The sequence below is a fragment of the Salarias fasciatus genome, chromosome 10, assembly GCF_902148845.1.
Source record: "Salarias fasciatus chromosome 10, fSalaFa1.1, whole genome shotgun sequence".
NCBI lineage: Eukaryota > Metazoa > Chordata > Actinopteri > Blenniiformes > Blenniidae > Salarias > Salarias fasciatus.
The window spans coordinates 67,974-95,000 of NC_043754.1; the positions used below are offsets into that span (position 1 = coordinate 67,974).

At 53.8% G+C, this 27,027-nt stretch overlaps 1 protein-coding gene across 1 annotated transcript in view; it reads right to left on the reverse strand.

Moving 5' to 3' along the window:
* Positions 1–367: 367 nt before the first annotated feature.
* Positions 368–27,027, reverse strand: part of LOC115396005 (delta-sarcoglycan) — a 28,515-nt gene continuing 1,855 nt past the window's right edge. The window contains exons 2-8 of the mRNA XM_030101736.1: positions 26,004–26,189; positions 22,204–22,305; positions 15,208–15,295; positions 14,593–14,712; positions 11,330–11,402; positions 3,896–4,019; positions 368–2,439 (exon numbers count right to left, since the gene is read on the reverse strand). Coding sequence (XP_029957596.1) covers positions 2,254–2,439; positions 3,896–4,019; positions 11,330–11,402; positions 14,593–14,712; positions 15,208–15,295; positions 22,204–22,305; positions 26,004–26,189 — 879 coding nt within the window. The 3' untranslated portion in view covers positions 368–2,253. The remainder of the gene's footprint in view (positions 2,440–3,895; positions 4,020–11,329; positions 11,403–14,592; positions 14,713–15,207; positions 15,296–22,203; positions 22,306–26,003; positions 26,190–27,027) is intronic.

The following is a 27,027-nucleotide window of genomic DNA, read 5'->3' on the forward strand; positions in this document are numbered from 1 at the left end:
CCTGTCCTGCTCCAGTCCTACAGAGACCGGGCGGCCCTGAACCAGGAGCCCTGGACTACCAGAGGCCCCCACAAGACACCTTGAGGGACGAACGCCTTCTCCAGGTCCACAGAATCCATGTGGACTCGTTGGAAGAACTCCCATGAGCCCTGGAGCCCCGATGGAGGGTCTAGAGCTGGTCCAGGGTTCCAGGAATAAGTTTTCTTTTTCTTTATGAAGTCTTCTTTTAACGAGCGTCTCTCCAAACTGGACATTCGTGTCAGTCGCCAGATCAGCAAAGCATCATGGGAAGGGTGTGAAGACAGCCTGAGGACAGATGTTAGCGGTTAGCGGTTAGCTTCATCAATGATGACTCAGCGGGTTTGAACAACGCCTTTAATTTGGCTTCTTTGAAAATGACTCCAGGAGCGGCAGTTTGACACTGAAGAGCGAAGAAAAGAACCCAAGGTTCTGAAGGTTCTGAAGGTTCTGAAGGTTCCGTGCTAGCGGCTCAAACAAATGCTAACGCAACGCGATCCACGTCGGCCGGCAAGACGCTGTCCTCTCTTCGCCGCCGCCGCCCTTCTGGCCGTTCTTCATGTTCTCCGGAGTAAAAAATCAAAACAAAGCAACAGATTTACAGACGGAAGAGAACCAAAGACCTGGAAGACCTGGAAGACCTGGAGGACCCAGAGGACCTGGACTGGAGGGCCTGGACAGACAGAACACAAACTGCCTCAGGAGGGAAGAAGAACGGTTCTCCAGGTGGATCTGAATCTGGATCTCTGAGGGCTAACCCCAAGAGAACCAAAAACAGGTCTGAAGAACTGGTTTGCATCTGAAGGTCAAAAAACAAAAGACGGAGACGGTCTGGAGGTGTCCAGGTGTAGAAAACTGGAAGTCTAGAGGTCTAGGGGTCTGGAGTAGATCTGAATCTGGAGGTCTAGAGGTTGGGCGGTATTAAGGTCCAGGGGGTCTGGAGGTCTGAGGGTCTGTAGGTCTGGAGGGGGTAACAGTTACCAATAGAGGGGTAAAGGGGGTCTGGGGGTAACGGGGTCCCGGGCTCCAGTCCAGGTCTGAGGTCTCAGCGTTCACACAGGTTTGTGGAGGAACTGAAACGTGTTTTGACGCCAAACAGGGTCGGTGATGTGCTTCTTCTACCACGAGTGCATCGACGTAAGGCACAGGCTCGGTTCCCCGCGGTCCACAGAGCGGCTCGCTCGGTTCTCTCCTTTTGGTAAAACCGTCCCAGAACCAGCCGGAGACCACCGCCGAGGACCGGAGGACAAAACCAGAGCAGGACACTGCTTGTTAGCCAGCAGGAACTCAAAGGAACCGGCAACCGAGTCCGACTAGGGGACTAGGGGCCACTAGAGGGCGTCTCGGGGCCACTAGAGGACGTCTAGGGGCCACTAGAGGACGTCTAGGGGCCACTAGAGGACGTCTCGGGGCCACTAGAGGACGTCTAGGGGCCACTAGAGGACGTCTAGGGGCCACTAGAGGGCGTCTCGGGGCCACTAGAGGACGTCTCGGGGCCGCTAGAGGACGTCTCGGGGCCACTAGAGGACGTCTCGGGGCCACTAGAGGACGTCTCGGGGCCACTAGAGGACGTCTCGGGGCCACTAGAGGACGTCTCGGGGCCACTAGAGGACGTCTAGGGGCCACTAGAGGACGTCTCGGGGCCACTAGAGGACGTCTCGGGGCCACTAGAGGACGTCTCGGGGCCACTAGAGGACGTCTCGGGGCCTCACTGTAGGAATCAGTGAGCTGCATGCTGATTGGACGGTGGACGGCAGCTCGTCCAGGTTGTCCCCACGTCAGTTCCCTGTGGCCCTGTTCAGGTCCAGACTTGTTCTAGATGGTTCCTGATCACTGACGGGGACGGAGAGGGGGACACGTCCAGCCACAGGACGAGGACGGACGCCATGCGGTGATCAACGGGTGGTTCTGGGACTGAAGGAGAACCAGGCTCTGTGTGTGTGTGTGTGTGTGTGTGTGTGTGTGTTCGGAGCAGTCGGCGTCTCCGTGGTTCTGCTCCGGTTCTCCAGCCGGAGGTTCTTCAACCCTTCAGGAGGAACCAACAGAGGCGGAACCATTCTGTTCTGTAAGTCTGTGTGTGTGTGTGTGTGTGTATGTGTGTGTGTGTGTGTGTGTGTGTGTGTGTCCAGAACAGTTTGTGTCTTTCGGGATCCGTCCGGTTCCGGTTCCACGACAGTCTTTGTCCGTTGGCCCGGTCCTCGGGGGTCTCTGGTTCCGGGCCGGTCTGGACCGGTTCTATTGGCAGATCCCGTCGCTGATCTGGCAGGTGGACCCGGTCCCGGCCTGGGACAGGAAGAGCCTCCCGTTGGGACAGACGCAGACCTCGTAGACCGTCTGCCTGGTGCCGGAGGACGAGGAGCTGGTGGACGCCCGTCCCTCCGGCAGCCGCATGAGGCGGATCCTCCGGGCGTCCAGGGAGATCTGCAGAGGACGGACAGAACCGGTGGGACGGGGGACAGAACCCGAGTGGACCTCCAGCCTCACCAGAACCTCAGGTCAAGACCCAATCAGAAACAAACACAACTGACTGGAGACCTGATCTGGAGGACCTGTCCTCACCTGTCCTCACCTGTCCTCCCCTGTCCTCCCCTGTCCTCCCCTGTCCTCCAGTCCTCAGCTGTCCTCACCTGTCCTCCCCTGTCCTCCCCTGTCCTCCCCTGTCCTCCAGTCCTCACCTGTCCTCACCTGTCCTCCCCTGTCCTCCCCTGTCCTCCCCTGTCCTCCAGTCCTCACCTGTCCTCACCTGTCCTCCAGTCTGACCCATCCTCCAAACATGCTGTTCTCCTCAATGTGCTGAGGTTCTAGGCTGTGCTGAGGTTCTAGGCTGTGATGGGTTCTAGGCTGTGATGGGTTCTAGGCTGTGATGGGTTCTAGGCTGTGATGGGTTCTAGGCTGTGATGGGTTCTAGGATCTGCTCTAGACCTTTAGAATGTCCTGTAGTTCTAGAATATTGTGGAGGTTTACGATTTGATGTAGTTCTAGAACGTGTTTGGGTTCTACAGTGAGATGGGTTCTAGAAAGTTCTTTAGTTCTAGATTGTGTCATGGTTCTACAGTAGAACGTTTTGGAGTTCTAAAAGGTTCCAGGGTTCTAGGACTTGCTGGTCTACGTCAGACGCTCTGTCTCAGCTTCAGGAATCTCCAGTCTGATGAATCCACCCTCCGGTTCCGGTTCTGCCTGGACCTGGGACCCCGGAGCCCAGAGCCCGGAGCCCAGAGCCCGGAGCCCGGAACCCTGAGCCCGGAGCCCAGAGCCCGGAGCCCGGAACCCTGAGCCCGGAGCCCAGAGCCCGGAGCCCAGAGCCCGGAGCCCAGAGCCCAGAGCCCGGAGCCCGGAGCCCAGAGCCCGGAGCCCAGAGCCCAGAGCCCGGAGCCCAGAGCCCGGAGCCCGGAGCCCAGAGCCCGGAGCCCGGAGCCCGGAACCCTGAGCCCGGAACCCTAAGCCCGGAGCCCAGAGCCCGGAGCCCAGAGCCCGGAGCCCAGAGCCCAGAGCCCGGAGCCCGGAGCCCAGAGCCCGGAGCCCGGAGCCCTGAGCCCGGAGCCCGGAGCCCGGAACCCTGAGCCCGGAGCCCGGAGCCCAGAGCCCGGAGCCCGGAACCCTGAGCCCGGAACCCTGAGCCCGGAGCCCGGAGCCCTGAGCCCGGAGCCCAGAACCCGGAACCCTGAGCCCGGAGCCCGGAGCCCAGAGCCCGGAGCCCGGAACCCTGAGCCCGGAACCCTGAGCCCGGAGCCCAGAGCCCGGAGCCCGGAACCCTGAGCCCGGAGCCCGGAGCCCGGAACCCGGAGGCCGGAGCCCGGACCCCGAAACCCGGACCCCGAAACCCGGAGCCCAGAGCCCAGAGCCCGGAGCCCAGAACCCGGAGCCCGGCGGGGCCTACCTCTCCGTCCTTGGACTCCAGCCGGAGCTCGTTGCGGCAGATGGCCCGGATGTCCCCGGCCTCGGCCAGGACCTCCACCCCTTTAGGAGCGTCCATCAGCAGGGAGCGGGTTGGAGACTCCAGCCTGGGGACAACGTCACCACGGAAAACGTTAGCTGCTAGCTGTTAGCATCGGACGGAACCGGATCAGCTCCCGTGATCCGGTCCTGGTTTTAATCTGGATCAGCCTTCAGTCTGGGTTCAGAACATTCAGCAGGACCTGGATCCAAAAACCAGGACCACCGTGATCCAGCAGGGGCGTCTATCAGGAGCTCTAATACAAACAGACGTGTCCGGACATGTAGCGTCCATGGCTGCAGGACATTAATGTCCCGGGGACGTGCTCATATTGTCCACAGTGGAGCTGTCCAGTCTGACAGCGGTGGACATGAAGGACCTGCTCTGTCCTGCTCTGAGGACGTCCCAGTCGGCTGAGATCCTCCGCCCTGTCCAGAGGACAGCCCAGGACCTCCTGTCCTGCTCTGTGCTGCCCGGGGACAGTGGAGGACCCACAGAGTCCTGAGAGGTCCTGAGCAGAGGTCTGGTCCATGGACCCTGGACAACTGCATCCCAGCTGGACACGAGCGTCACCGGGGCGTCTCCGGGTGTGAGCGTCTCCGGAGCGTCTCCGGGTGTGAGCGTCCCTGGAGCGTCTCCGGGTGTGAGCGTCCCTGGAGCGTCTCCGGGTGTGAGCGTCCCTGGAGCGTCTCCGGGTGTGAGCGTCTCTGGAGCGTCTCCGGGTGTGAGCGTCCCTGGAGCGTCTCCGGGTGTGAGCGTCTCCGGAGCGTCTCCGGGTGTGAGCGTCCCTGGAGCGTCTCCGGGTGTGAGCGTCCCTGGAGCGTCTCCGGGTGTGAGCGTCCCTGGAGCGTCTCCGGGTGTGAGCGTCTCCGGAGCGTCTCCGGTGTGAGCGTCCCTGGAGCGTCTCCGGGTGTGAGCGTCTCCGGAGCGTCTCCGGGTGTGAGCATCTCCGGAGTGTCTCCGGGTGTGAGCGTCCCTGGAGCGTCTCCGGGTGTGAGCGTCCCTGGAGCGTCTCCGGGTGTGAGCGTCCCTGGAGCGTCTCCGGGTGTGAGCGTCTCCGGGGTGTCTCCGGTGTGAGCGTCTCCGGAGCGTCTCCGGGTGTGAGCGTCTCCGGAGCGTCTCCGGGTGTGAGCGTCTCCGGAGCGTCTCCGGGTGTGAGCGTCTCCGGAGCGTCTCCGGGTGTGAGCGTCTCCGGAGCGTCTCCGGGTGTGAGCGTCTCCGGAGCGTCTCCGGGTGTGAGCGTCTCCGGAGCGTCTCCGGGTGTGAGCGTCCCTGGAGCGTCTCCGGGTGTGAGCGTCCCTGGAGCGTCTCCGGGTGTGAGCGTCCCTGGAGCGTCTCCGGGTGTGAGCGTCTCCAGTGTGAGCGTCCCTGGAGCGTCTCCGGGTGTGAGCGTCCCTGGAGCGTCTCCGGGTGTGAGCGTCCCTGGAGCGCTATGCACCTAAGTTGTTGGTCGCCTACCTCAATTATTCCAAAGAAGAAGAAGAAGACCTGAAGAGAAATAAAACTTGCCAGAAATCCCACAGGGCAGCTGGACTTTCAGTCCTGGCTTTATGGAACTGAAACACGGATAATCTATATGACAGAGCAGTTGAACTCTCTTTGAGGAAGGAAAGGAGGATGGATTTTGTTTTCAAATAATCGGGATTTTGGTGAGTAAAATGTTCCTCTTTTCCTAAATAATATTGCTGTTTTATTAAGTTGTTGATGCTCATTGTATGTGCACAGATGTAGCAGGAGACTTGTGCTCTTCAGCAAAGGCATTTATTCTGGCTGCACAAGTATCTATCTGCTGTGCAACAACTCTTTATGTGCATATCTGCATAATAAGATTTTTTTTTTTTGTAGACAAAATAGTTATTGAGAGGTGGATTGGTTCAGGCGGATCTGTTCTGAAGGCCTTAATGTGAAATACACGGTCCGCCACTGATATATACTGTATACATATAATATATATATTAAACTATATGATTAGCACGAGGACGGCTGGTAGGGAGGTGGAGGTTGGTGACGCTGTCTGTTGTCCGCGAAGTTTGAATTTTGTTTGGTACTGCCCGGCTTGAACGGTGTATGTTTTAAGGATTACGGCTTGGATCACGGATTTCTGATTTGTTAGCTGATACCGGTAGGTGCTGCCGGGGGCTTGTGTCTGGTTACCGGCCGACGGCCTGTATAGGTCCGGTATCGGTTCCCTACATTTTCCTCTCGCTAGTCACCTGTTGCTGATGGCTGCTACTTCGGGAGGAGGTCAATCCAGGGATCGCAGTAGTAGTAGGTTGGGATCCAATATGTCAGGAAAGCGCGATAGAAATGATACGTCTCTTGAAAAGGAAGGGGATCGCTCGGCGAAGGTGGTAAGGGCTCTGGAGGGGGAGTATAAAGTAATCTTCAAGCTAAAAGAGCAAACGGGAGGTGGGTTTAGAGGAGTGAATCCATTAAAATAGCAGAGTCCTTTAAGAATGTCAGCAGTGGACTGGATGCTCGAGTTCTAGCAAGTGGAGCGCTTCTGTTGATTTGTAAGTCTCAGGAGCAACTGGACAAGGCTAAGAAAGTTAAGTCGGTAGCGGGGAAAAAAGTGGAGGTTTCAGTGATTGAGAGGAGGGACACTGTAGAAGGTGTGATCTATGGTGTCTGTGCTGAGATCTCTGAGTGTGAAATGAAGGTTTAAGGCCCGGGAAGGAGGAAACCCCAGTGCCCCAGTCTTGATCACGCTCAGTGGCAATACTTTGCCAAGCCGAGTGTTTATTGGGTGCTTATCGTATCAGGTAAAGGAATACCAGAGACCCCCCATGTGGTGTTTTAAATGCCAGCGCTTTGGGCATATGGCTGCCTCCTGCAGTGGTAACAGACGATGTGCAAAGTGTGGAGGGGAACGCGACATTGCATCTTGCACCGTGTCTGTTTCTAATGCTGTAATTGCGGTGGCAGTCACATGACTACATCGAGGGAATGCCATCTTTTTGTCAAAGCAAAGCAGGTTCAAGTGGTTAAAGAAACGCATAAGATCTCCAATGCAGAAGCCTTGAAAAGAGTGGAGGGAGGTGCCCATCCTCACAGTCTCTCCCGAGCCCCAGTGAGGGGTCCTTTTGACAGCAAGCGTTCCCATGGTAACCTCAGTCAAGGGGAGCTTGTCATAAGCAAGGAGGCCCTTATGGCTTTCATCGTAGATGTTTCATGTGTCGCCCGTGGAAAGCAATCGAGATCGGACATAATCAAATCTGTAACCGAGGCCGCGAACAGGTTTTTGGGGCTTAGAGATTTTCAGCCAGAGAGGCTGTTTTCCTACATGAGGTCAGCCCAGAACGATCCTGCTCAGCCGAGCCGAGCCAGTGTGAGAGATGAGACTGAAACTGGCGACGAGGAAGGGTGTGACTTTGATGATGAATTTGAGTTCGAGGACAACATTGAAGATGTTTAGTCTACTTCTCATGGTTAGTATTTTGCAGTGGAACGCACGAAGCCTTATCGCCAATGGGCAAGAGGTTAAAAAGTGTGTTAAAGATCTTGATTCAAAGCCAGATGTGTTATGTGTTCAGGAAACATGGTTAAAGTCGTGTCTTGATTTTAATATCCCGGGATATAACTGTTATATAAGCGTATAGACAGAATTAGTAATCCTGGAGGGGGTTGTGCCACTTTTATAAAAGAAGAGTTTCAGTATAAACGATGTGATTTTGATGGTTCGCTTGAATGTTTGATGACAGAGGTGTGGGGTACAGAGGGGACATTCATATTGTTAATTGTTACAACCCACCCAATCCCCTGATGTTTTCAGATTTAGAGGAAGTGGTGGAGAAAACTGGACCACGGACTATATGGGTTGGAGATTTTAACGCTCACAACCCACTGTGGGGGAGCCAGGAAAGGGACTCAAACGGTTTGGTGACTGAAGATCTTTTGGACAGGAGCGGCTTAGTAATTTTAAATACTGGTACTCCAACACGTATTGATGTAAACTCAGGTAAAGCCTCTTGCCTTGATCTGACTTTGGTTTCTCCCAACTGGGCCAGTATAGCAGAATGGAAGGTTCTGAATGACTCAGTTGGCAGTGACCATTTCCCTGTAAAAACGACAATTGCAAAATCCTTCGTAAAGGAGGCTCGGGATAGACTTCCTCGCTTTGATTATGCCCGTGCAGACTGGGAACAATTCAGAAAATGTACAAATGATGGCCTGACGAATGTAAACAGTGAGGATTCAGTTGACATCATGTGTGATTCATTAACAGAGATGGCTGTTAGGGTGGCCTCTGAGACCACGCCATGCAGAAGGGCCCCTCCAGATCGGGTTACTGAGCCTCGGTGGAACGAGGAGTGTGAAAAAGCTGTGAGCAAAAGGAAAAAAGCATTTAGAACAGTAAGGAAAAAACCGACTCTAGAAAATGTGGTTGAATATAAAAAGTGCAGAGCTTTTGCTCGTAAAACTATTAAAAAAGAGAGAAAGAAAAGTTGGAGAGACTTCTGTGGCACGTTGGGCCCTCAGACCCCAATCAGGCAGGTGTGGTCAAGGATCCATAGAATGTCGGGGAAAATTACAAGCTCTTCTACACCTGTCCTGAAGGCAGGTGGGAGAGAGGCAGTTTCAAGTAAAGAAAAGGCCGATATGTGTGTCAAAGTGTTCCAGGATGTCCATAATGCAAAGTTTTTGGGGGAAGAAATTCTTAAGCTTTGAGATGAGTTCTGTTGACCCAAGGCTGGAAGTCAACCCGTGGTGCTGAGTCTACAGATATGAATAATCCTGTTAATTTGTATTTCTCTTTTAGAGAGATAAGGATGCAGTAGAAGCTGGAGCAAATTCTTCACCGGGTCCAGATCAGATAAGCTATAAGCTGCTGCAGCATCTTGAGGTACCTGTACTTCATGAGATCCTTGTGCTATGTACTTATATCTGGGAGGCCGGCGCGTTGCCAAAGGAATGGAAGCACGCTTTAATTGTACCTATTTGTAAGCCAGGAAAGGACCCTTCCGCTCCCTCTTCTTACAGACCCATAGCCCTAACCTCTGTGCTGTGTCAGGTGATGGAGCGAATGGTTACCAACAGGCTTGTCTACTTTTTGGAGGTCTCTGGGTTTTTCGTTAGTTATCAGAATGGTTTTAGAATAGGAAGAAACTCAATGGATTCAGTAGGAGTTCTAGACCAGGACATAAGAAAAGCGATTATCAATAAAGAATCACTGCTCACAGTTTTTATTGATATTGAAAAAGCGTATGATAGTTTGTGGCGTGAGGGTTTATTGATTAAATTATTTGATGCAGGGGTTAGGGGGAGAACGTTCTCCTGGATTAAGGATTTTCTAAACAATAGATCAATTCAAGTGAGGGTGAACTGCGAATGTTCTGAAAAGGTTAGTATTTTGAACGGTACTCCTCAGGGATCAGTAATTAGTCCTGTGCTTTTTAATGTAATGATTAATGATATTTTCAAAAATATTGACTCAAGATTTGGAAAGTCCCTCTTTGCTGATGATGGCGCAAGTTGGCGCAGAGGCACGAAGGTAGATCTGTTAATTGAGCATACTCAGATTGCTTTGGATCAATTAGTTCAGTGGGCAAATCAGTGGGGCTTTAAGATTTCTATCTCAAAGAGTAATTTCATGATATTTGGTTTTAAAAAGAAAACTCCAGAAAGTACATTGTTTTTATATGATCACCCACTGGAAAGGGTCAAAACCTTTAAATCTTTAGGTATGTGGATGGATGAAAGGCTTACATGGAACTGCCATATTGAAAAAGTCATCTGTAAATGTGAAAAGATCATCAATATTCTTCGCAGTTTGGCCGGCACGGATTGGGGGGCAGACCGTCTAACTTTGCAAATGACATTTAGAGCGATGTTGAGGTCTACTTTGGATTATGGCTGTTTTGTGTATGGAGCGGCATCTAAGACCAGCTTGGCGAAACTGGATAGAATTCAGGCTAAAGCACTAAGGGTCTGCTCAGGGGCTTTTAGAACGACACCGATTCCGGCTTTATTAGTTGAGATGGGAGAGACTCCGTTGGGAATGCGAAGGCAGAAGCTCGGGCTCCAGTACTGGGCTAGACGAGCTGGGTTGAGGCATGATTCCAGTGCAAACAGCCTCCTGGGAGAATGCTGGGAGTTCGAAAAAAACATGAGACGGGCTAACTATCTGAGCTCAATATGTCGGGCTGCTGGTGAGCTGGGGCTGAGCAAGCAAAATGTGACTAGCATAGCATGGTCCCCTGTCCCTGCTGGGCTCCGACCAGATCCAGAAGCGCAGCTTGACCTGTTGGGTCAGAATAAGGAAAGAGTTTGTTGCCAACAAGTGAATGAATTTATTTCAAGGAGTGACTCAGGGTATTTTATTTTTACAGATGGGTCCAAGGATCCAACCTCAGGGAAAGCTGGCTTTGGAGTTTACATAATGAATAAGGAGATTAGGAAAAATATGCGAGTATCTAATAATGTGTCTGTTTTTTCTGCTGAACTGTTGGCAATCTGGTGGGCCTTGGATTGGATCGAGCGGAATAAACCTGAGCTATCGTACATTTTTTCTGACTCCTCAGCTGCAATTCGTTCTATAGCTGGTGGACTTTCAGGAGAGCGCTCTGATATAATCCTTGAAATTTTGAGCTGCTTGCGTAGAATTGAACAGTCTGGCTGTGCGGTAATTTTTGTGTGGATCCCTGGCCATTCAGGTATATATGGAAATGAAACTGCGGATAATCTTGCTAAAGACTCTCTTCTTCATAGTGAGGTGGAATATGAAATGGGCCTTGGGAAGCTGGAGTGCATCTCTCTTTTTAAAAATGAAATAGACAAACAATGGCAAACAAAGTGGGATAAGGAAACTAAAGGTAGAGTATTGTTTAGCTGTCAGCCCGGAGTTAAAAATTGTAGACCACTGATGGACAACAGAACTAGTCAAGTAAAAATTACTGGCATCAGACTGGGGCATTGTGGGCTTGCTGCCTATTTAAATGTATTAGGAAAGCATCAGAGTGGCTTGTGTCAGTGTGGGGAAGCTGAAACCGTTATCCATGTATTATTTTCTTGTGTGTGTTACAGTGTGGAGAGGCGGGTTTTATATAAAGAACTATCTCAATTTGGAATAACAGTCTTTTCTTTTAAGTCGTTATTTTCTGCTGGTAGCAATTCTTGCTTGATTGACAATGCTGTGATTAAGTTTTTGTGAGCCACCAACCTCTACTCCAGAGTCTAAAGTGTGAACTGATGCTTACTGCTTAACCTGAAGGGGCAGCATTGCGCTAAATCAGCGTACAGCCTGCCGGAAATCATTAGAAGAAGAAGAAGAAGAATATGATTAGCACCATTAGCATGATTAGCACCATTAGCATGATTAGCACCATTAGCATGATTAGCACCATTAGCATGATTAGCAGCATTAGCATGTGAACTCACCGCAGCTCTTTGAACGGCTCGGCTCGGACGTGCGGCGTCTCCAGAGATTTGCTGAACACAGCTCCTTCAGCGCCTGCAATCACAACAGAGATCATCACACACACACACACACACACACGCTCACACACACACACACACGCTCACACACACACACACACACACACACACACACACACACACACACACACACGTGCACACACGCACACACACACACACACACACACACACACACACACACACACACACACACACACACGTGCACACACGCACACACACATGTCCACGCTCACACACACACACACACACACACACACACACACACACACACACACACACAAGCACACACACACACACAAGCACAGCCTGTGGGACTCGCTGGACGGCCGTTCTGGATCGGTCCACTCAGCTCCTCTGGAGGATCCCAGCAGTTTAAAAACAGACTCTGTTTGTTGGTGTCGGCCGATTCGGTGCGACCCGATTCGAATCGATTCGGTCCGACCCGATTCGAATCGATTCGGTCCGACCCGATTCGAACCGATTCGGTCCGACCCGATTCGAATCGATTCGGTGCGACCCGATTCGAATCGATTCGGTCCGACCCGATTCGAACCGATTCGGTCCGACCCGATTCGAATCGATTCGGTCCGACCCGATTCGAATCGATTCGGTGCGACCCGATTCGAATCGATTCGGTCCGACCCGATTCGAACCGATTCGGTCCGACCCGATTTGAACCGATTCGGTCCGACCCGATTCGAATCGATTCGGTCCGACCCGATTCGAACCGATTCGGTCCGACCCGATTCGAATCGATTCGGTGCGACCCGATTCGAACCGATTAGCAGCATTAGCAGCTCCCTGCTAGCTCCCTGTCCGTGTCGACTCCACGGAACATCAGGTCAGATTCTTCTTCTTCAGTTTTCTGCAGAAAACCCGATTCGAATCGATTCGGTCCGACCCGATTCGAACCGATTCGGTCCGACCCGATTCGAATCGATTCGGTCCGACCCGATTCGAATCGATTCGGTCCGACCCGATTCGAACCGATTCGGTCCGACCCGATTCGAACCGATTCGGTCCGACCCGATTCGAACCGATTCGGTCCGACCCGATTCGAATCGATTCGGTGCGACCCGATTCGTCACCTCGGAGAGGAGAGAATTTCCAGCGTGCGGAGCTCAGCCGAACCAGCAGCTTGATCCTCCACAGTAACCATGGCAACCAGGAAATGATGAAGAACTGCAGAAAACTGAAGAAGAAGAATCTGACCTGATGTTCCGTGGAGTCGACACGGACAGGGAGCTAGCAGGGAGCTGCTAATGCTGTGCTAACAGAGCAGCTAATGTTATGCTAATAGACCTGCTAACTCTAAGCTAATAGAGCTGCTAGCGCTCACTGAAAGACTCAGAAGGTTCTGGAGTTCTGCGATGTGTTCGAGCTTCAGAGCGTGACGGAGTTCTGGAACTGGGGTTTTTCTGGAATCCATCAGAGTTCTAGAATCTGTCAGAGTTCTGCCGGCAGCGAGATCGTCCTGGAAATCCACTGGACTCCGTCCCGTCCTCATGGCTCCATGATGTTCTGTTCTCAAAGGTTCGGAGTTGGTCCTCGATGTTCCGTGAAACTGTCAATCAGACTGAACCGGGCTAAACCAGACTGAACTGGGCTAAACCAGACTGAACCGGGCTAAACCAGACTGAACCGGGCTGAACCAGACTGAACCGGGCTGAACCAAACTGAACCAGACTGAACCGGGCTAAACCAGACTGAATCGGGCTAAACCAGACTGAACCGGGATGAACCAGACTGAACCGGGCTAAACCAGACTGAACCGGGCTAAACCAGACTGAACCGGGCTGAACCAGACTGAACCGGGCTGAACCAGACTGAACCGGGCTGAACCAAACTGAACCAGACTGAACCGGGCTAAACCAGACTGAATCGGGCTAAACCAGACTGAACCGGGATGAACCAAACTGAACCAGACTGAACCGGGATGAACCAAACTGAACCAGACTGAACCGGGCTAAACCAGACTGAACCGGGATGAACCAGACTGAACCGGGCTAAACCAGACTGAACCGGGCTAAACCAGACTGAACCGGGCTGAACCAAACTGAACCAGACTGAACCGGGCTAAACCAGACTGAACCGGGCTGAACCAGACTGAACCGGGCTGAACCAAACTGAACCAGACTGAACCGGGCTAAACCAGACTGAACCGGGCTGAACCAGACTGAACCGGGCTAAACCAAACTGAACCAGACTGAACGGGGCTGAACCGGGCTGAACCAGGCTGAACCAGACTGAACCAGACTGAACGGGGCTGACCCGGACTGAACTGGGCTGAACCGGGCTGAACCAGGCTGAACCAGACTGAACCAGGCTGAACCAAACTGAACCAGACTGAACTGGGCTGAACCGGGCTGAACCAGGCTGAACCAGACTGAACCAGACTGAACGGGGCTGACCCGGACTGAACTGGGCTGAACCGGGCTGAACCGGGCTGAACCAGGCTGAACCAGACTGAACCAGACTGAACGGGGCTGACCCGGACTGAACTGGGCTGAACCGGGCTGAACCAGGCTGAACCAGACTGAACCAGACTGAACCAAACTGAACCAGACTGAACCGGACTGAACCGGGCTGAACCGGGCTGAACCGGGATGAACCAGGCTGAACCAGGCTGAACCAGACTGAACCAGACTGAACCAAACTGAACCAGACTGAACCGGACTGAACCGGGCTGAACCGGGCTGAACCGGGATGAACCAGGCTGAACCAGGCTGAACCAGGCTGAACCAGACTGAACCAGACTGAACCAAACTGAACCAGACTGAACCAGACTGAACCGGGCTGAACCGGGCTGAACCAGATTGAACCTTGGTCTTGATCCTTGTTCTGGTCTTGGTCCTGATCTTGGTCCTGGTCTTGGTCCTGTCCTTGGTCCTGGTCTTGGTCTTGGTCTTGGCCCTGGTCTTGGTCCTGGCCCTGGTCCTTGTCCTGGACCTGGTGAGACTCTGGAGGTCTGCAGGGTCCAGCCAGACGTGGTTCCAGAGGTTCTGGATCAGGGTTCCTCCACCTTTTAGGGCCTCAGCGAGTCTGGAGCAGCGGGACGGTGGAGGACAGGACCGGACCCAGGTCTTCATCATGGACAGGAAGCGAGTTCTCTCACCCGTCCTCAGTCCCGCCCCCTCTGCCCTAGGCCCCGCCCCCTATGCACTCTGTCACGCCCCCTCTGCCCCGGCCCCGCCCCCGCTGCTCACCCATGACTCGGAGCCGCTCGGCGCCGACCACCACTTCCTGTTCGTCTGCTGAGAAGAGCAGCTTCCCGGCGCTGGATCTGACCTCGAACAGCTTCCCTCGAGCCTTAAATCCACTGGATCCTGAGGAACCACACGGAGAGCATCAGACATGAGCTGCAGATCCACTGGATCCTGAGGAACCACACGGAGAGCATCAGACATGAGCTGCAGATCCACTGGATCCTGAGGAACCACACGGAGAGCATCAGACATGAGCTGCAGATCCACTGGATCCTGAGGAACCACACGGAGAGCATCAGACATGAGCTGCAGATCCACTGGATCCTGAGGAACCACACGGTTTAGTTCTTGATTAAAACAACACAACGTGCTGAACTGAACCACACACACCCACCACACTCACGTGCTCGTGCTCGTGCTCGTGCACGCACAGACACACCCAATTATGCTGCTGACAGGAGGAGACAGGGCACCGAGCACTGAGCCGGAGAGGTCAAAGGTCAGGACTGCTGGGGCACCGCCACCCCCCCCAGGGGGACCCCCAGCAGGGGGGCTCACTGGGGGCGGGACAGTCCAGGGAACACATGCTTGTTCTGCGGTTCTGCGGTTCCTCACCCGTGACGAGCTGCGTGAGCAGCTGGTTGTTGCTGTTGACGATGTTGACGGAGACGTTCCGGGACGACTGCAGGGACAGTGGACGGCCCTGCGGAGACACGGTTCCTGGTTAGAACCTTGACTGACTTGAGGAGGGAACATCAGCTGGAGAACAACAGAACTGACTGAGCAACATTAAATGATCTCAGCTTTTCTGGAGACAGGACAGGAGGGAACCGTGTCTTCAGAGAGCTGGAAGAGGTTCTGGAACGTTCTGGAACTAAAGAACATTTCCAGCCGGAGCCTCGGGGTAACCCTGCACAGCAGACGGGCCTGACTCAGGTCCTGAATCCTGCAGATCCATCTTGCAGCGCTCCACAGACCAACGGTTTCACTCTGTTAAAATGTCAGCGGCCCAATCAGGGGAAAGAGGCGGAGCTGCGGGAGGAGCGGACGTGACGAGAGACGTGACGACAGCGGGAGGCGCCCGAAAGTTTGAAAACAACGGCGGCGTGCGGAGCGACCTCCGTGGACACGGCGACATCTGCAGCTTCATCAGAAAGAGACTCAGTTTGTTCTGTGAAAGACGAGCACAGAGCATCACTTCAAGGCTGTTTGTCAGGAGACGACGTCTGCTGCTTCTCGGCAGCGCAGAGCGCCGTCACACCGCGGCTGGATGCCGATTGGTCTGTGGCGAGTGTGTCGCGTGTCAATCAGAACGGTCGTCCAATCGCCTTCTTCTTTGGTTCGAACGGTCGTCCAATCGCTGGCTACGGATTGATTTGAAGGTCCCGCCTCTGAAATCAAATCAGAAGAGCGGCTACCCAGACGGACTAGTGAAACATTTCCGTGGCGGACATGAAGCTGTCCCTCTGTCCCTCTGTCCCTCTGTCCCTCTGGAGCGTCAGGCGACCTCGCAGCAGCAGAACCAACAAACAGCCTCTGTTCTAGATCATTCAATTCAATTCAGCTTTATTTATAAATTGCCAATTACAACATGTCATTTCCACACTTTTACAGAGAAACCCAACAGATCCACATGAGCAAGAACCCTGCAGAACCAGGCCCAGAGGAGAACCCTGCAGAACCAGGCCCAGAGGAGAACCCTGCAGAACCAGGCCCAGAGGAGAACCCTGCAGAACCAGGCTCAGAGGAGAACCCTGCAGAACCAGGCCCAGAGGAGAACCCTGCAGAACCAGGCTCAGAGGAGAACCCTGCAGAACCAGGCCCAGAGGAGAACCCTGCAGAACCAGGCCCAGAGGAGAACCCTGCAGAACCAGGCTCAGAGGAGGAGAACCCTGCAGAACCAGGCTCAGAGGAGAACCCTGCAGAACCAGGCCCAGAGGAGAACCCTGCAGAACCAGGCTCAGAGGAGAACCCTGCAGAACCAGGCCCAGAGGAGAACCCTGCAGAACCAGGCCCAGAGGAGAACCCTGCAGAACCAGGCTCAGAGGAGAACCCTGCAGAACCAGGCCCAGAGGAGAACCCTGCAGAACCAGGCCCAGAGGAGAACCCTGCAGAACCAGGCTCAGAGGAGGAGAACCCTGCAGAACCAGGCTCAGAGGAGAACCCTGCAGAACCAGGCCCAGAGGAGAACCCTGCAGAACCAGGTTCAGAGGAGAACCCTGCAGAACCAGGCTCAGAGGAGGAGAACCCTGCAGAACCAGGCTCAGAGGAGGAGAACCCTGCAGAACCAGGTTCAGAGGAGAACCCTGCAGAACCAGGTTCAGAGGAGAACCCTGCAGAACCAGGTTCAGAGGAGAACCCTGCAGAACCAGGCTCAGAGGAGAACCCTGCAGAACCAGGCTCAGAGGAGAACCCTGCAGAACCAGGCTCAGAGGAGGAGAACCCTGCAGAACCAGGCTCAGAGGAGGAGAACCCTGCAGAACCAGGCTCAGAGGAGAACCCTGCAGAACCAGGTTCAGAGGAAAACCCTGCAGAACCAGGCCCAGAGGAGAACCCTGCAGAACCAGGCTCAGAGGAGGAGAACCCTGCAGAACCAGGCTCAGAGGAGAACCCTGCAGAACCAGGCTCAGAGGAGAACCCTGCAGAACCAGGCCCAGAGGAGAACCCTGCAGAACCAGGCTCAGAGGAGAACCCTGCAGAACCAGGTTCAGAGGAGAACCCTGCAGAACCAGGTTCAGAGGAGAACCCTGCAGAACCAGGCTCAGAGGAGGAGAACCCTGCAGAACCAGGCTCAGAGGAGAACCCTGCAGAACCAGGCTCAGAGGAGAACCCTGCAGAACCAGGCTCAGAGGAGAACCCTGCAGAACCAGGCTCAGAGGAGGAGAACCCTGCAGAACCAGGCTCAGAGGAGGAGAACCCTGCAGAACCAGGCTCAGAGGAGAACCCTGCAGAACCAGGCTCAGAGGAGAACCCTGCAGAACCAGGCTCAGAGGAGGAGAACCCTGCAGAACCAGGCTCAGAGGAGAACCCTGCAGAACCAGGTTCAGAGGAAAACCCTGCAGAACCAGGCCCAGAGGAGAACCCTGCAGAACCAGGCTCAGAGGAGGAGAACCCTGCAGAACCAGGCTCAGAGGAGAACCCTGCAGAACCAGGCTCAGAGGAGAACCCTGCAGAACCAGGCCCAGAGGAGAACCCTGCAGAACCAGGCTCAGAGGAGAACCCTGCAGAACCAGGTTCAGAGGAGAACCCTGCAGAACCAGGTTCAGAGGAGAACCCTGCAGAACCAGGCCCAGAGGAGAACCCTGCAGAACCAGGCTCAGAGGAGGAGAACCCTGCAGAACCAGGCTCAGAGGAGAACCCTGCAGAACCAGGCTCAGAGGAGAACCCTGCAGAACCAGGCTCAGAGGAGAACCCTGCAGAACCAGGCTCAGAGGAGGAGAACCCTGCAGAACCAGGTTCAGAGGAAAACCCTGCAGAACCAGGCCCAGAGGAGGAGAACCCTGCAGAACCAGGCTCAGAGGAAAACCCTGCAGAACCAGGCCCAGAGGAGGAGAACCCTGCAGAACCAGGTTCAGAGGAAAACCCTGCAGAACCAGGCTCAGAGGAGGAGAACCCTGCAGAACCAGGCTCAGAGGAGAACCCTGCAGAACCAGGCTCAGAGGAGAACCCTGCAGAACCAGGCCCAGAGGAGAACCCTGCAGAACCAGGCTCAGAGGAGAACCCTGCAGAACCAGGTTCAGAGGAGAACCCTGCAGAACCAGGTTCAGAGGAGAACCCTGCAGAACCAGGCTCAGAGGAGGAGAACCCTGCAGAACCAGGCTCAGAGGAGAACCCTGCAGAACCAGGCTCAGAGGAGAACCCTGCAGAACCAGGCTCAGAGGAGAACCCTGCAGAACCAGGCTCAGAGGAGGAGAACCCTGCAGAACCAGGCTCAGAGGAGGAGAACCCTGCAGAACCAGGCTCAGAGGAGAACCCTGCAGAACCAGGCTCAGAGGAGAACCCTGCAGAACCAGGCTCAGAGGAGGAGAACCCTGCAGAACCAGGCTCAGAGGAGAACCCTGCAGAACCAGGTTCAGAGGAAAACCCTGCAGAACCAGGCCCAGAGGAGAACCCTGCAGAACCAGGCTCAGAGGAGGAGAACCCTGCAGAACCAGGCTCAGAGGAGAACCCTGCAGAACCAGGCTCAGAGGAGAACCCTGCAGAACCAGGCCCAGAGGAGAACCCTGCAGAACCAGGCTCAGAGGAGAACCCTGCAGAACCAGGTTCAGAGGAGAACCCTGCAGAACCAGGTTCAGAGGAGAACCCTGCAGAACCAGGCCCAGAGGAGAACCCTGCAGAACCAGGCCCAGAGGAGGAGAACCCTGCAGAACCAGGCTCAGAGGAGAACCCTGCAGAACCAGGCTCAGAGGAGAACCCTGCAGAACCAGGCGCAGAGGAGAACCCTGCAGAACCAGGCTCAGAGGAGGAGAACCCTGCAGAACCAGGCTCAGAGGAGGAGAACCCTGCAGAACCAGGCTCAGAGGAGAACCCTGCAGAACCAGGCTCAGAGGAGGAGAACCCTGCAGAACCAGGCTCAGAGGAGAACCCTGCAGAACCAGGCTCAGAGGAGAACCCTGCAGAACCAGGCTCAGAGGAGAACCCTGCAGAACCAGGCTCAGAGGAGAACCCTGCAGAACCAGGCTCAGAGGAGAACCCTGCAGAACCAGGCTCAGAGGAGAACCCTGCAGAACCAGGCTCAGAGGAGGAGGCTTCCTGCTGTCCCGGTTGGGGTGAGGGGACAGGAGGACAGAGACAGAGGACAGGAGGACAGACAGGTTCTTGTCTCTACATACAGCTCAGAGAACCTCAGAGAACAGCGGCTGCAGGAGGAACCAGCAGTGAGTGTAGCAGTACAGTGATAACAGCTGTTTTTCCACTGGATGGCACCACAAGGCCCTGCAGAGGACCAACGGAACCGCAACAGAACCGCAACAGAACCGCAACAGAACCTCAACGGAGCCACAGTAGAACCACAATGAAGCCACAACAGAACCACTGCACAATGCGACGTTGAAATAACGTCTAATCAACGTAATGTTTGACCTCCAGATCAGGTCCGCTGACGTCCTGCGGCGGTCCGACTCGGACGCCGTGCCGACCTCCGCTGCAGAGCTGGTTTTGCTTCAACTGAGCAGCACAGCAGCAAAAGTGCATAAAATTCTAACTTAAACTGACCGCAGTCGAACCACCGGGCTTGCGTTTGAGGTTGAGGCACGTCGGCGTTTCGTCACAGACGGGTGAAACACGGTTTGAACCTGCTGCTCAGCGATCCTCAGCCGGTTGAGCTTTAAGTTCACTGTGTTTGTCATCTGTAAACGGGAGGGTGACCACGAGTTTGCAGAAAACGACTTATCCTCAAATACAGTGCAACACACACGAAGCAAAGTGGTGCTTTTAACTTAAGCTCAGACCGGCCTGGCGGGCCGTCAACTTCTCACGATGCATTTATCAATTATCCAGACGCATTTTGCATATTCCACAGACGTACTATGTACCGTTAGAAAGCTGATATTCTCATGAATCCGCTGGTATAAACCACTTTCAGATGTGATTACCACAGCGGGTAATATCAACACATTTGTCCAACATACAGCAAATTAAGTAAACAGCGCAACTCACCTTTGGAGGCTCATAACTGATCACAGACGATCCATAATCCAGATAATCCAGCAAAAACTGCCACAGTACAAGCGTATGCATCCAGACAAAGCTAGAAAGTATAGCCTTTTGTCCAAAACATGTCTTGAAATAAGCAAATAATCCAGAATTAGACGCGCCACCCGCGCGCGCACGCGGCGCGTCTCTCCGCGTGCGCGTCCGATAATAATCCATTTTTTTATCAGATAAAAACATCCAGACGTCTCTCCCTCGTGCTGAGGATATCCAATATGGCGACTGATCGGTTTCCGTTATTTATTCGTCAATTTCAACCAATCAAGTGACTCATCCCTCCCTCCGATGGCTAACCAGCCAACCGCTGCCGAAACTGATGGAGCCACGTCATCGGTCGTCATCACTCGTAATCAACGTATTCTGAGCCAATCACGTCGGTAGAAGCGTTTGACTGACAGGGCTGGTAGCCAATGAGCTTGCTGAATGGCTGGCTGGCCCGCGAGCGGGGTTTTGTGACTTCTCAGATATCTGCTGAGGGATGCACCTGCTGTCTGTCCCTGCTCCTCTCAATCTGAGGGCCTTATCCCACACTGAAGCCTCTCTGAAGTGATTTTTTGAGTACTTGATGAGTTTTTGGAGTGAAAATAATGTAAAAACGGGCCAAAAACCAACATATACCATTGTACAGAGGGCATTCAGAGGGTATACAGAGGATGTCCAAAATTGACCCCGCCGGGGCATAGCAGTACAAATACATGTGTGAAACACTCATTTCTTGTAGTACTGCTCTGACATTTTGACCTGAACTATGTAAGACCCCAGGCTTTAGCAAAATTATGTTTTCAAGCTCGCACAGTGCTTCCAGACTTATTTCCAGGTGTTTTATGAGGGAAAAAATTCAGGCGAGAATGAAATTCATCCTAATTCAGTGTGTTGCAACATAAATAACTCTGTGCCAGTAGCACCTAGAGCAATTCTGACTGCACTGGGTGAAAATACAGGTTGTCAGCTTTCAAATGAGACCCCAACCATGCATGTACTCCAAACAGTTCAAGAACAGCATTCAGTTTACTTTGGGTACGTCTTTAGTTGAACTTTTAGGCGAAAATGGCCCCGAGCTTAAAGGGTTAAAGATGTTTGTTTTGTGTTTCACCAAAGTTCACAATTTGATGAAATCAGGAACTAAACTGACGGCTTGAGTGACTCTTTTATCAGACAGAATTCTGACTTTACGAGGAAATGAAAACAGACTCAAAGAAAAAGAAACACAAGGCGGGGTGAACGTTCACACAAACACTTTTCCAGTGGTGAATTTATCAACGTGTCTGGATGTTGAAATAACGTTCTTCAGCTGACATATTTCAGCAACATTTTCTGAAGTCATGATTTTAAAAATACTGAGGATTACAGATCCATCTGAAGGATGCTGATATTTCACTGAGTCCACAGCGAGTTTACGACACGACTTCAACCGTTTAGTGTCGACGTTGTTTTGACGTTGAATTAACGTTTTTCATCAACTGACATGATTTCAACTAAATTCCAACGTTTGAGGTCGGCTGGACGCCGGCTGGGTCACCACGGCGTCTGAACGAGGTCCAGGACTGACGTCTGAATCTGGGACCTGTTGGTCCGTTCTGCGGACCAACAGGTTTGGTCTTTCACTGACCGACCCAACAGCGCCCTGATCTGCTCGTCTTCCTGACGTCACGTTTCAGTGATCAGGCGGAGAACGCGTTCTCCGCAGAACTGTCCGTTATGTCGTTCTCTGTCACGCGGGTTCTCTCAGCCCTCCACTAATGGAACGGTTCCCCAACAGCCGGAACCGAACACAGGTCTACATTTAAAGAATCGGAGTTCTGTGTTCTCGCGGAATGCTAGCTGACGTTCTGGAATCGCGCTCACGCAGACCGGCGTCTGCGGTTCTGGGGAGAACCGCCGGGTTCCAGAACCACTCACCGGTTTGGACCGGATCTCTTTGGCGTAGAGCGGCTGCAGGAACTCCGAGTCCCCCTCCAGCTTCAGGCCCTTCTCCGTGATCCGCAGGTTCCCCATGCCGTCCTGCAGAACGCAGAACGCAGAACGCAGACAGTCAGCTCCCGGTTCTCCGCACTCACAACGATGGAGGAACGGAACGTCTCCTCCTGACCTCAGAGCTCAGATCCTCTCACTGTCTGTGATCAAGCCAGACTACATCTAACCCCCGACCCCCGACCCTGACCCCGACCCTGACTCCGACCCCTCACCCCTGACCCTGAACCCCGATCCTGACCCTGACCCTGACCCCGACCACCGACCCTGACCCGACCCTGACTCCGACCCCTCACCCCTGACCCCTCACCCTGATCCTGAACCTGACCCTGACCCCGACCACCGACCCTGACCCCGACCACCGACCCTGACCCCTCACCCCTGACCCTGAACCCTGACCCTGAACCCTGATCCCGACCCTGAACCCCGACCCCTCACCCCTCACCCCTCACCCCTCACCCCTCACCCCTCACCCCTGACCCTGACCCTGACCCCTGACCCAGACCTCGACCCTGACCCCTGACCCCTCCCCCACCTCCCGGCAGCTCCAGCATTGATGATGGGGTGGAGGAGGACGGAGGACTGGAGCGTCCCTGATTCATAAAGACAGACGCCTCCAAACCTCCGTCGTCCATCCAAACGTCCAGAGTCTGGACTCTGGGTGGAGCTGTGTCTCCTGGAACCTAAACCTCGGGGAGCCTGGGGACAGGAAGTCTGGAGACAGGAAGTCTGGAGACAGGAAGTCTGGACGGAGGTTGTTCTTTCACTTTGATCTTCCTTACTTTAGTTTTTCTGTTATCATCCTGACTATTTGCACCTTTCTTTACTTTTTGCCCTTCTGTTCTGTTCTGTTCCGTTCTGTTCTGTTCTGTTCTGTTCTGTTCCGTTCCGTTCCGTTCCGTTCCGTTCCGTTCCGTTCCGTTCCGTTCTGTTCTGTTCTGTTCTGTTCCGTTCTGTTCCGTTCTGTTCTGTTCTGTTCTGTTCTGTTCTGTTCTGTTTTCATTAGTAGAGCAGCAGCACCATCTAGTGGACCAACAGGAGAACTTCAGTGTTTTCTGTTTGTTGAAAACAGAACCGTGAAATAGAGAACAGCGGCTCTCCGGGCAGTGAAAGCAGACCCGACCGTTAAAACAGGAGTCTGTAAGTCTAAATATAAGTATGAATCTGAATCTAAATCTAAATCTGAATATTGCACGGTGGGGTTGGTGGTTCTCGCTCTTTGGTTCTTTGCTCAGGGTCTGGTTCTGTTGCTGCTGCCCTGAGCGCTGCAGCAGAACCAGCCCTGAACAGAACAGAACAGGTTCTGAAGTTCCAGGATTTATCAGATGTTCTGTTGAACTGTTGCATTTTAATCGCAGTTCCGACTGCAGTTAATGTGATTAATCACCGGGGAACCTGGGATCAGAGGTTCTGGGTTAGTGCGGAACGCTGCTTCGTTCTGAACGCAGAACGTGCCGATTGGCCGTGGAGCCGGGAGAGAACCTGGCGGCAGAACGTCCCACTCAGCCGCAGGAACAAGGACGGCTGTGTTCTGACAGCGTGTCCACTGTTGGCTCCGCCCACGTCTGCAGAGACAAAGGAACGTCTGAGGACACGGTCCTGACGTCCAGAACGTGGGAGAGAACGGCTCTGTGGGGACCGGGTTCTCACTGCCCCGAGGCACGGGAATGAAACGGTGGGAACCCTGGACCCAAAACCCTGGAGCCAGAACCCTGGACCTGGAACCCTGGAGCCGGAACCCTGGACCTGGAACCCTGGACCTGGAACCCTGGAGCCGGAACCCTGGAGCCGGAACCAGAGGAACCGCCTGGAGAAGAATGAATCTTCAGCAAGCGATCAGTCTAACCTCAACGTCAGGAAGGCACAGTGGAACCACACAGAACCTCCAAAACCCCCAAACCCCCATCCAGAACCATCAGCATTCAGCTCAGTCCTGGTTCCACATGTCAGAACCAGAACTGCAGAACGGTTTGATAGTTCAGTGATCCACTGATCTGGACTGGTCTCACATTTGGATTTTGACCACTTTACTCTCCTGTTCCCTGTTCTAGATTCTGTTGTAGACTCTGGGCCAATCCTAATTCCCCCCTCCCCCTCCCCCTCAGCCCGTGGCCCTCCCCCCATTGCTCTCCTCCCCCTTCAGAACAGGGCTGGGGGCCGGGGCTCTTTGCAGCACTATGAACTGGGATCCCCCTCGGCCCTTTAAGCCCCGCCGCGCTCCTATAACAACAACAAATTATGGATATTAGAAATGATAGAAATTACATTAGAAATTACTTTTATTTTTTAATAATGGTATTATTATTTACCTTATATTTATTTTTGAGGTTCTCCCACTTTTTTGGAGCTTGCTGGGCTGTAACTTCCCCTTCCAAGCCATTTTCTTTTATGAATTTCCTAAAGTAATACATAAATGTTTCTATAAACACGTTTTATTACTAACATATTAGAGCTCAGACGAATAATATAATTTACTCCCACTGTGTTTTGGCGCTGTATTTTGATTTCAAAAACTTTTCTTCATTTTCACCTCTAAACTGAATCAGCAGTCGGGTTTCATCGGGGTCCCTGTGTCAAACATATTACGTTAAAAACGTGATAAAAGATGACGTTAATACAGTGATTAGTGCTCTTCAGAAGTTACAACTTTACGATTGGAAACGGAGCTACGCAGCGCTAAAACGTTAATCCATGACTGGGACACTGTCACGCTAGTATATCTATAAATTCAGTGAAGCAAATACACTTTTTATAGCTTTTTAAATAGTATACAGAAAGCAAGCTTACATGTGTGCGACTCCGTGGTGGGCGCCATGTTGTTTTTTTTTCTGGCCAATGTGAAACTCCGCCTACCTCTATAGAGAATAGGGAGCATCGATGTAGACTTCGCTGAAAGGGGTGAAATAGCCCTTCCCCTTACCCCTACCCCTATTCAAAAAGTAGAATTGGGAAAGCCCTGAAGCCTCGTGAACGCGCATATCATAGGGGTAGGGGTAAGGGGGAGGGGTAAGGGGTAGAATTGGGATCGGCCCTCTGTCCTAGACTCTGTTCTCGGTTCTGGTTAGAACGAGACTCTGCAGCTCAACAGTTTGGATTTAAACTGAGGCGGGGCGAGGCGGGACGAGGTGAGCGGCGAGGCGGGGCGAGGTGAGGCGAGGTGAGGGGCAAGGCGAGGTGAGGCGGGACGAGGTGAGCGGCGAGGCGGGGCGAGGTGAGGCGAGGTGAGGGGCAAGGCGAGGCGAGGCAGGACGAGGTGAGGGGCAAGGCGAGGCGAGGCGAGGCGAGGCGGGGCGAGGTGAGCTGAGACGAGCAGCAAGGCGGGGCGAGGTGAGGCAAGGCGGGGTGGGGCGAGGAGGGGCGAGGCGGGGCGAGACGAGGCGAGGTGAGGCAAGGCGAGGCGAGGCGAGGCGGGGCGAGGTGAGGGGCAAGGCGAGGCGAGGCGAGGTGGGGCGAGGCAAGGCGGGCCGAGGTGAGCTGAGGCGAGCAGCAAGGCGGGGCGAGGTGAGGCAAGGCGGGGTGGGGCGAGGCGAGGTGGGGCGAGGCGAGGCGGGGCGAGGTGAGGGGCAAGGCGAGGCGAGGCGAGGTGGGGCGAGGTGAGCTGAGGCGAGCAGCAAGGCGGGGCGAGGTGAGGCAAGGCGAGGTGAGCGGCACAGCCAACTGCAGAGCCACGGGGGAGGGGGAGATGGAGCTGGGGGGAGGGGGAGGGGGGTGGGGGGAGGGGGACTTACGATGGTGAAGTTCATGACCTTGAGGATCCAGATGGTGAGCGCCAGGTTGATGAGGATGAGGATCATCAGCAGCAGGACGAAGAAGTAAAGGCAGCGTTTCCTCCAGCCGTAGATTCCCACCTTGTACACCTGAGGTTTCTCTGAACTCTGGACATTGTTCCTATGAGAACACTGTTCCTGGGTCATCTGAGGAGGAGAACACGGCAGAACATCTCAGGTCAGTCAGTTCACAGCCCAAAGAGCAGATCCACAATGAGGCCCTGTGGCATTCAGCCTGCCTCACCCCGGCCGGAACCAGCACCAAACCAGTGTAAACCCGCACCAAACCAGTGGAAACCAGCACCAAACCAGTGGAAACCAGCACCAAACCAGTGGAAACCAGCACCAAACCAGTGTAAACCCGCACCAAACCAGTGTAAACCAGCACCAAACCAGTGTAAGCCAGCACCAAACCAGTGGAAACCCGCACCAAACCAGTGGAAACCCGCACCAAACCAGTGGAAACCAGCACCAAACCAGTGGAAACCAGCACCAAACCAGTGGAAACCAGCACCAAACCAGTGGAAACCCGCACCAAACCAGAAGAAATCACTAGTACCATTACGACTGCCACTGCTACTCAAGCGGCGCCTCCACTCGCAAAACATGAAGATAATGTGGAAGTGCAAAAAAGCTGTAACTCTGGGGAAATTCCAGCAGGGGACGATGATGTTGGGTCCTGGTCTCATTAGAAATATAAGAAAGTGCAGATTTTTAGAGTGAGAATAAACATTAAAGCTCCTGGTTCCAGACCAGGTCCTGGTCTCAGGGTCTGGTTCTCCACCCTGCTGCTTCACCAGACTCTGGTTTTCACATCAATCATCTGTTGATTTGAGTTTTTCATAAAATCACCCTCTCACAGCGCCCCCTCTGTCCACGTGATGCGGTCACATGACGGGCTGGACCAATCACATCACATCTGGTTTACAGAGTCCAGTATGGAGACGACCTGCTGAAAGCTTCAGGGTGCCGTGGGGGACGCCAA